Source organism: Eucyclogobius newberryi, unplaced genomic scaffold, assembly GCF_026437365.1.
Source record: "Eucyclogobius newberryi isolate DKJ021-1_F unplaced genomic scaffold, fEucNew1.0.hap1 SCAF_16, whole genome shotgun sequence".
Classification (NCBI taxonomy): domain Eukaryota; kingdom Metazoa; phylum Chordata; class Actinopteri; order Gobiiformes; family Gobiidae; genus Eucyclogobius; species Eucyclogobius newberryi.
The window spans coordinates 10,874,658-10,885,586 of NW_027315790.1; the positions used below are offsets into that span (position 1 = coordinate 10,874,658).

Consider the following 10,929-nt stretch of genomic DNA (forward strand, 5'->3'; position numbering starts at 1 on the left):
CGGTTCAACATTTGAGGATTTCTATTTTGGAGAAAACAGTGATTGTCCCATGGAGTTATAAGCCCTTGCAGGATTCCAATCCGGAGTTCAAGTCCAGCTCCAACAATTTCCTGCATGTCCTTCCCTTTCTCATCCCCGTTTTATACACTGCCCTGTCCAATAAAGCCTATAGGCTAATGTTGAAGACATGATGAAGAGCTATAATCTGTGTCAATCACTTGCCTGTGCCTGCTTGGTGTGAAGCAAGTATTATATAAATTAAACATGTTTTCTTTTTCAAATCAGTAACTTCAATATAATAAACAGAACACAACAACTATCAAATACATTGCCTGGTTAAATAATTGATTTACATAAAGTATGTTGGGAAATGCAGTAGCTTCTTGTCCTAATGACCCCCTCATGCCAGACTCCAGCCCATGTCCTTGGACTAGAGTGAGATGTTTATGAGTTGTTATGAACAGTCGATGGTGCATGACTTGTTCAGCTGAGCAGCTCGAGTGGACCAGTTGTTATTAGTGTAGCTTCTGCTCGTGCTCTGCCTGGCTCTGCTCCGAGATGACTTCCAGATGGCAGGGGAAAGTCTGCCTTTAGGTAACTGCAGGCCGAGCTGACTGCAGAGTTCAGGGCAGAGTGTGGATGTGGGCAGGGACATGCATCACAAAGGCTTCTTCTTCTACTTCTGTCCATACATTATCAGGCAGGCTGCTGGTTCTTGTCCATGGCACTCTGTCTGCTGATTGTGGAGATAGAGGCTAAAGAAAAGACCAAATGCATACAATATTTCAGTCCGTCTGTTAAAGATGTCTGTAAGTGGAAACAAACTGTGCATAGAAATTGGAGCATAATGTTGCATTCATTTATTTCAACCTCTTTTAGTTCGGGGGTAAATGCTGCTTTTATATGTAATTAGAAAACATGTAGTTATAAAATCCATGTAAGAAACGTGAATTTATTTATTTATCTCATCAAAGTATATATTTGTTTGCATGGGATGTCGATACTGATATATCTCTGTATTTTTTAGACGGATTGGTATCACTCTTATCTCCACGAGTTCAGATGGGTGTGATTGACAGGTGGATTAAAACAAACAAAACAAACATGGCTGATTACCAGGAAAAATGACAGGAACACGGTTTTCTGCAGAATAAATACATCACAAAACTGTTAAACTGAGGTGAGAGAAGTTTGATTTTGTTCTTAATGATAGCTGAACTCAATGAAATAAATGAATGGATGAATTCGTAAATAATCAAGTGTGTATGCACTATGGATCCCCGGCAATATCTTTCATATCTTGAAATTGTATAGATCCCAATCAAATATATTATCTAATTTTCCTAATTCTTTTTTAGTTTGATCAAATAAACAAATTCTGTAAAATAACGTGAGGTGACGCGTTATGCGACATTAGAATAAACACAATCAACCCCTTGAAAATAACATAGATCATCGCGCTTTTAACACGTTGTCATACTCCACGCCAGCCTTTAACAAACGCGTGGTCCCTCGGCGTGACCCTGCGGTGCTTTTCCCAACCAGTTTTGGGCCAAACAAACGCGTTCTTCTCTGTCCCGTCTCCCCAAGAATAATGCGCGCGCTGCAGGCCACGCCCCCCGCCACCCGGCTCCGCTGCGCACCGCGCGCCTGAGCCAGAGCGCAGCGCCTCGTCTCCACAGCAGCACCCACTGACTCCACGCGCAGCACCCACTGACTCCACGCGCAGCCACGGGACACGGACCACCGCCTTGTACGCCGTTTGATCGTGAACTCACCAGAACAGAGCACGATTCTAATTGCGCCGGACCAGTTAGACAAAGACGGAAAACTAGAGTGCATCTTCTTCATCTTCTCCCTCTGCATCTCTTCTCCTCACGCTCTCATCCCGAAGCTCCCCGTGACTGATCACTACTTGCACGGCTGGTTTTCCCTGGTCATTCCAAGTGCGCAGAGCTGGGAGACAGTTTTCGGACTCTGGTTCGCGCTCCCCGGGACCAGAGAAGGGGACCGAGCGTGGACTCTCACCCGGACTGGAAATTATTAAGCCCTCTCACATCAGCGTGCCGCATGGTGGGAATTTCTACCTCCTTGCAGTGTAAGTGCGCTCTGTCTTTATCTATGTTTGTGAGACGTTTTCTTTTGTCACGGTACCTGTAAGTCAGTATTGTCATTATTGTCACTAACGCGAGAAGCTGGGTTTGGCTTGATTTGCTGTAGTCTTAAGTTTTACGCAGCAGTGTGTCTATTGTCATTTGTGATATAGTTGCATCCTATATTGGATACTAGACATTCATTTCTCACAAATGCCCAAATTCACGTATATCAACCAAAAGGAGTTTAAAATATAGACCAATTATTAACAATCACAATTAGGAAATATTACAATCGATCTTACTGGTCACAATAATCACAAGAACTGAAATAGAATTATTGTCAGCTCATTATATCAGTCAAACTACATTTTTAAATTACTTTTTATCTGGTCGTTTTTGTGACAATGTCAGTTTTTCGTTCTGAAAGTTTCATTGTATAAAGTGAAACAAGCTAATTAAAGAAAGATGTTACTGTTGTGTCATGAGTAATTGTAAAACCGTAATCTTCTCACAATAATCGCAGCACTATAATTTGATATTGTGACATCCGTAATCACAATAAATATAAAAGTAACTAATGTTGATTTCTAGCTTGTTGAACCAAGGTATCTATGTTCATTGTTTTGTAGGTTTTTTGTTTTTTTCTTGGAATGAAAATACCCTGTAATCATAGTTATAGTGGTTTCTATTTCTTCTCATTTCCTCTTAATTCTAGCCCTGGAAAGAGTTTTGAGGTGTTTAAGTTTTCCACTTGGAAATGTGAACACATCCCGAGCTGTCACAATCAGTCCTTTTTACCAGCATCTTCTTTCATATTAAGAGTAGTAAACAGGCTTGTATAGTTTGGATATGGCCAGGAGTTTGAGACATATTTATCATTTAGAAAGTCCCAAAGCTCAGTGCCTCAGAAGGGGACATTTTTACCTTCTTTTATTGTTGTCATTTGTGTTTATGAGGTTGCATTATCTTGGCCGCCAGTGTGCATTTGCTTTCATTTCACCAGACCTTTCTGCAGTGGTCATGGTGCTTAAATTGGTCACATCCTTTATCATGGCATGCGTTATATTTCCTTGCCTCGGCCGGCGGGACTTCCATTTAAGTTGACGGAAAAGACCATTACCTGGCGTGTGTGTGTGTTTGGGGAGATAAAGAAAACGCCATAGACACACAGTGGAGTAAATGAAAGGTAAACAAGGCAGATGATGAAGTGAATGAATCAAAGTGCTGTGTGCGAGTTATCATTTCCATTAGTGTGTGGGCTTTTGTGCCTCTGCAGCCTCATCTGCAGTCGACCCTTTTACCCCACACCTGTTCCCTTCCTGTCCCACAGAGAGACATTCTGCTACACAAACTGAAATAAGGGTTGGCTTTTGTTTGTATCTTAACAGCTCTTGAAATTCAATGTCAATAAAATAATCTTGAAGGGGGGAAAACAGTCATTTCCCCATAAAGATTGTGAGCCTCTGCCAAGTGCTTCATGACACAGATGTTTGGATGGGGTCCAGGTTTGTACAGTGAGTAAGTGATGCAGAGTCAACGTGCGAGTGTTTGACGACTGTGTAAGTCTGCTAATGACACTTCTATTTTGTCAATTTAGCCAATTAAAAAATCTATATGTGTTGCATCAGAAAACAAGTTTAGTTAACAATATGAAAAAAACAATGCATCAATAGACAGAAAAGATTAGGGCTGTAATAATATCTGCGATTTCTCTTGACAAGCATTGCAATTGCCCGATTAGATTTGCGATTTATAGTTTCTGTTCAAGTTCAAAAAAGGTCCTTTGACATTTGAGAGAAGACTGAAATATGTTTGTAAAGGTCTAAACTACAGGATTAGCAGGCTTTGTACATAATAAAACAGGATATGTGGTTGTTTGCAAAGAAAATTATGTCACTTTAATAATTACAGTTGTTGAGATTTGCTAATTGCGTGATTTTGATTCGATCTTATATCTTGCAGCCCTAAACAAGACCATAATATATAACAGTAGAGTTGATCAGACCGTATATATTATTCTTGAATGCTTTAAGACGGCACACCTCTCCTTTGAGATGTTGGGAATGTTCCTCTCCGTCTGTTACAAGTCCCCGTGTGAATAATAGATGAAGTGTGAACGCTCGTAGCAATACACACTGCACCCTTTCCGATCGATCGCCCCATTGATGGTTATCAGCGAGAGGGCAGTTCTCTTCTGTGCTTATTGAATTTCATCACCCATGAAAGAGCAGCAGCGGCGGTACAAAGCACAGGCAGGTAGTGTGCGCCGGGAGGAAGGGTCGAGGTCTTTGTTTTATTGTAGTTGTGAGCTGGCCTTTACTGGTCCTTATTTAATGTCAAAGTCAACTGTGAGCACTGCAAACTGATTTTATTGCTTTGTTTTTACTGAAGATAACATGAAAGTTATACGGCAGGTGCCGGCAGGGAGCGATCTGATGGAAAGGGTTCTGGTTAAAAGGGTTTCAACCAGAAGCTACAATACAGCCAAAGGGGGTTATACAAATGTATTATTAGCTTATCCCAAAGTATCACATCTGGAGGTTTTTTTAAGAATAAAATGTGGAGTAATACTTATGATGAGCTCAAACATTTAAAATGTTTTAATTTTGATGTAACACTTAATCAACACAGAATTTCTATGAGTCTATAAGCAATGTCTTATTGCAATAAAGGGGATGTGTTTGATACAAATTTACACAATGGCTATTTATAATTTGAAAAGATCAAGATTCAGCCATGTTTTTGAGATGAATGTGCAAAACAACTGCAACTTTCTAAAGCTGCATGCATTAAAAGTATGAAATTCTGCCATTTATATTGGCGTGATAATACTGCATGCACAGTCTAATCTAGAGCTATAATCGACTAAAGAAATACTTGCAAAGATTAGTCGACTAAAAAGAGGCAGGACATTAGTAAAAGTAAGTCAATTCCATATTGATATGTAGAAGGGGAGAATTGAATCACAATTTATTCTCAAATGTTTTCTGATCCACTCCATGTCCTTTTTGCTGTTGTCCATGTAAATCCTTAATCCCAATCGAATAACTAATTGACTAATGAACATTTAGGTCGACTAAGGTAGCATCAACCGAATAATCGACCAAATGACTACAACCCTATTCTAAACCCTTGAATATCATATCAAGCACAATTCACTCTATATAGCAGTATTATGTGCGTGCCGTTGTAAGCTGTATAAACCTTCGTCTCGTTCCTTATGCGGATGTGTCATTAATTAGAGAGACAGCTGTGCGGGTTATCAGTTGTCGCTGCTGATTGGATCACACAGTTCAACATATGAGCCGCAAACACAGACAGGAGCCTTCCAGCCGTCTGCAGTGTGCACAGACCCGGATTGAGTCACTAATTAACTTTCTCCCAGTGTATCTTCCATCCGAAGACAGACAGACAGACAAGCATCCCTCGCTCTCTCCTCCACTGTTCCCTACGTGTGACGTGAATGCCCTGCTCAATGTTTATTTTCCTGCCTCCATCTGGACCGGGTTGATATTGTAATCGCACTAATGCACATTGCCTTTTGCTCGCTCACACACACACACACACATACACACACACACACAGACACACACACACACACACAGACACAGACACACACAATGTGCCATCCTGACGAGCCGCCTTTTCTTATTCCAAAAGATAAGGCGTTTGGATGAGATTGGGCGGCTGTGAATGCGCGGAGGTAGAGAGAGAGGTGTCTGTAAGCACAAAGGGACAGGCACACACAGGTTTATTATAGGGGAAAGTCTGGCTTCACTGTGCCAAAGGTAAAAGTAATGAAAAGGTGTTTTTTAAAAGATGGAGTTGGTGATAATAAGAAAGGCAGAAGATGGTACATTTTACATTTAAATGTACATTTTTACTGGGCGATGCAAAAGATTTGAAACAGTTTTTTTTGTACTTAGATTTGTCCATTTTGAGCCAATAATAGATGTAGAATTTGTATTGTAGTAAGAAAAATAGCCAAATATGTATCTTATTCTTATGTTTATTTTTATTTTTAATCAGGCACTTAATTGTTGTGGTCTGTATTGCATTTGGCACAAATTTTGTCTTACCAAATTCAGAGGGGAGAAAGGTCAATAAACTGTATGTGCTCATTTATATTTGTTTTTAACACGGCATCAGGAAAGTGCTAAAATGTATGTCCCTTTTGACGGCCTAAATTTGATATTAAAATTTTGCATAGATCCCAAAAAAATCAATTGCTAAATGATCTGTTAATTATTTATCTTTTCCTTTTTGTTCAGTATAAGTATAAAATAAAACAGGTATCCATTTATTGTGTCCATGACAGGAGTTTTGAGGCACAAATTTAATCAAGTAGGATGCCAATGCCGAAAACAATCTGCAGTTTTATTAATCTCAGTCCAATATTATATTTTTTTCTATATATCTCCCCCACCTACCACACAGGAGAACCAGTTGTACAACATGTGAGAAGTTGTGGACACTGACCTGTCCAGACTAGCGGCTTTTGTTTGGTGATTCCAGAGGCACTGCACACAGCTGTGATTGATGGGGCGTACGAGCGGTGAAACGGCGCGATTAGAGCTCCTTTCTCTTTAGTTCACAGGAGGACAATTGTTGAAGAATGGAGAGGCTGGTGTGGCAGTGAGTCCATAAAACCCTGACCGTAAAAAAACTCATTTTTTTTTGTCCACAAATAGAAGACAGGTTTAAAGGAAGTCAACAGGCAGAAAATCAGACAAATTGATAGAGACAAGGGCATAGAAAATGAGCGCACTAACTTCATACATGTCAAATCTGCAGCGATCATCCATTTCGGCTTCATGGCACCTGTTAGTGGGTCGTATTTATACTGTTTTAGAGAGAATAAGATTGTAAACTCCCAACTGCAGCTCCAGGATGTCTTCTATCTGTCAAAAAAAATAGTCCAAAGAAGGAACAAGTCTAGTCTTTGTGCTCCTCAATATGTGACTCACTGCTCAGTTCATTCTCATTAATTTTGATGTATGGATCGGGACGTGCGCTTTGTGAAAAGGGCAGCCTGGTAAAAAGCAGTGTAATTAAGATCCAGCGGCGGAGTGGGAGAGGGAGAGAGGACTGAGGGAGGAGAGATGGGCGATCAATAGATGCAGACAGCGGACTGCGTGTTTTTTCCCTGCGAGTATCGATGTGTTCAGTCAATTACAGACAAAGAAATAGTGTGTATTTTCATAAATGTGCGCTTTAAAACGACTAACCCACTTCTATGTTTAAGATGTTGTCGTGGATGGCCAAAAATGAAGCTCGTGGATCGGTTTTGACATGCAGGATGGGTTTTGTAGCTCAGAAAGTGGTTCCAGTTGTTGCCAGTTTGTGTCACAATCAGTGCAGAGAATCTTCTACGATCAAATCTAAAAGTCAATGTATTACGAAACAAATTTTTACTTGTATTGTAGGGCCTTTCGCCCTGTGACGAGTTGGCCACTGTCCAGGATGTACCCCGCCTAAGGCCCGAAGTCACTGGGATAGGCTCCAGTCACCCGCGACCCTGAAAGGGAACAAGCGGTAGAAAATGGATGGATGGATGTAGGGCCTTTCCTCTCAGACATGCATTTATTTCTAATCAACATAAATTAGTGATGAAACTCACTATACCGTGATGAAAATTGCATTGTTTTTTAGGAACAATGAAAGAAAATACATAAACAGTCTGAAAAATCCCTTTTTTACCTTCAAAATTATGCATTATTTTAAACAAAAACCTATAGTATGGTCTGTCAACTGTCATGGAAATTTCAAACTTGATTTTGATAAGAAGGAATTGACTCGATTCTCAATACAGATTTCGAAAGCACAAAATTATCATTAAAAATGCTTCTAGAATGTCATTTTTCAACACAAAACATGAGTAGTTTCTTTGTGTTACCATGTGGTCTTAAACTAGTTCTGATAAAGCTCTACATCATTATAAAACTGTATTAAAAAAATTATACACATTTTCTCTTTTTTTTCTCGATTTTGATACATTTTAAATTTTGTGACACTATTGACAACCCTGCAAGCTTATTTGAAGGAAAGAGATAACAGAAAATGCCTTTTGAGATGCATTTCTTTCAAGATTTTAGGATTGTAATGCATAAAAAAACCTATAGCTCGACTAACATTATTTCCATTCAGATCTATTAAAACACTGAACTACTTAACAGGTCCCGCACTTACAGTAAAAGGCGTGTTTTTCCCAGGTACAGGCCGACACACCTCCACGGCCCCGGCTGCTCTTATGGATTTGCGATTGACAGCACTTTGGTCCGCGCATCTGTTCCCCTCCTCCTTCCCTCCATCATCAGGCCGCCATATGGACATGTCATCCTCAGCTGCGCGTTTCATCGTAGCGTAAATGATGTGTCTCCATGGTAACCCGACTCCGCTTTTAGACATGTGATATGAATTATGTTTTTACCGGCACAACCCCGCTTGTCCAGGTTGTCTAAACACACACTTTTGAAGATGTATCTTGACATTTATAAAGTGCTTTGTATCAGCTGCAGTCTTTCCCGATAACATTCCCGATATTCCTGACGTCTAGCGGAAGTTTTATAGCTTCTGCAGTGAATGGATATGTTTGCAATGAAGCCGTTTTTTGGAAGATTCCAGGATTTAAACAGCTCCAGATTGTGGTGAAACTCCTAAGTCTCGAAGCACGGACTCTCACGGAGCAATAAAAATACAGGGGAGAGAATAAATCCATCTTCCCTTGTAAGGTAATTTTTTTGCAGATGCTTTGAGATATTTGGCCCGAGTGTTGCTAATTTTTTACCCATCTGTTTCCCCCCTATGTGTCTTTATCAACATCTGTTTTTCAGCGCAGTGCAGGAACAAGTATCCTTTCTATGCCAAAGGCTTCCCTGCTCGACCTCTGCTTGTGCGATTAACTACCGCTGCCTCTTTGTATTCACATGTGCTAACCATTAAGAACTCATACCCTTCACAAGATGTAATAAGTTTGAATTTGAGTGCGAGATAAAGCCTTATTTGGGTCCTCTGTTCACTTCTGGCATAAGGCTTCTCTTATGCCTCCCCAGTGACAGGACAAATGACTGTGGCTTTTGCCTTGAAGATGTTTTAGTGAAAAGAAATGTGTCTGCCTTGCCCTTCGCCCTCGGGTGTCTGTGTGTCCACACTGTCATGTCGCTCAGTTACAGAGTTACTGGAGTAAAACTGGGATCAAGGTTCTGTAGTTTTCTTGGTAAGAAAGATTTGGATTCAATTTGTCTCATACACTTGAAGTCGGAGCCATTCACTGTTTTCACAATACTAAAATGTTAAACTTGAATTCAATGCAAAGGAATATAATCTATTGTCAATACATATTTGAATACCATAAAGACATTTTCAGCACAAAATAATATTACATACATTATTAATCATTGTGGACTAATTATTCGTAATAAAACTCAATAACATTTTAAACGTGTTCCGGAAAGGTCACATTTGTTCTTATTAGTGTTTTTTTTTTTTTAAATATCGATACTTGTATAAACTATTATCTAGTTTTGATACTCGTTCTCGTGTCTGGTATCAGATTTTCACTGTAGATTGCACCTTCTATATTAAGTTCACATGGATGAAACATGTATACCTCTGCTCGATGCACTTATAACAGCACAAAACGCTGCTTATAATGTTCACATGGCTCATGCCAATCATTCTTTCATGACAGCCTTCTGGCTCTCAGCTGTAGTTGTGGTCCCTGAGAATTGTTCAATTATTAAATAGCCATTGCCTTTATTAATTTTGACACATCTTGTACTTCTTTAAGCCATTTAGCTGCATTTCAAAAGCACGCTGAGCTCTTTGTTGTACACATTTCAAGTGATTCAATCATTTAAGTGTTTTAGTGGTATTGGCTCCTATTATAGTGTGATCTAACTCAACTTATATGTAAAATGTAGTTCAGTGCCCTTCACTTAAGACGACTTTTGTCATCTGATTATTTTGACCTACACAGACGTGGCTGTACTTTACATGAACTAATTTCACCACTGATAATGTGATGTGTCCTATAATATGACAAATACGGAAAAATACAGTATAAAGGAAAGTTCTCATGAATGGATGATGGGAAACTTGTGAGTTGTAATTTGCTGGAGCCAAGCTGGTTGTCTGGTGAGTGTTTGTGGCTCTGCTCTGTGCCATTTGGACATCAGCATCCTTAAAACAGTGAGAGCAAAAAGAGGGACATATTTAAGAGCGCTAACCACCACCATGTCATGCCAGAAACCACAGGAGACAGGAGCCTGTGAGGGACAAAAGGAATAACACAGAGTGGATGTAAAACACTATTTATGAACTGCTGACTCTTCTTAGTACTCTCCCATCGAGTGCTTTGGAAGTGTGGCAAAATCACATCAAATGAACAAGCCTATATTTAACTGGTGAAGGTTTCCGTGCAGCAGATCTTAACCACAGCTATACCATATACACTATACATAGCAGCTCTACTGTAATCGAAAATTATAGTGTGAGTAGGGTTTAGAGGTAAATGCTGGGTTTGTGGTATGTACACATGTGTGCAAGAAACAACGTGTATTAAAGGATTAAAAAAAAAAAAATTCTCTCCTTTCGACCATTTTTGGTATTTTCTCAACCTTAGAATAAATTTGTACCTGACATTTTAAACTAGCATAATGCATCCACTGCTACTGTAAGGTTTAGGAAACTCCTTTTCCACGTTGTGTATACTACATTGTGTGAGCTTCCTGACAGCTCTGCAGTGGTCGTCATGGAAACAGCAGGTACATGTACGTGTTTCACCTGAGACCCCCCGAAATAGAGCATGGATCAGGGCTGGTCAGGAGGACAA

At 39.8% G+C, this 10,929-nt stretch overlaps 1 protein-coding gene across 9 annotated transcripts in view; it reads left to right on the forward strand.

Moving 5' to 3' along the window:
* The first annotated feature begins 1,690 nt into the window (after positions 1-1,690).
* Positions 1,691-10,929, forward strand: part of runx1t1 (RUNX1 partner transcriptional co-repressor 1) — a 49,408-nt gene continuing 40,169 nt past the window's right edge. For all 9 annotated transcript variants that reach the window (XM_072447461.1, XM_072447463.1, XM_072447465.1 and 6 more), the window contains exon 1: positions 1,691-2,098. In XM_072447461.1, coding sequence (XP_072303562.1) covers positions 2,071-2,098 — 28 coding nt within the window. In that variant the 5' untranslated portion in view covers positions 1,691-2,070. The remainder of the gene's footprint in view (positions 2,099-10,929) is intronic.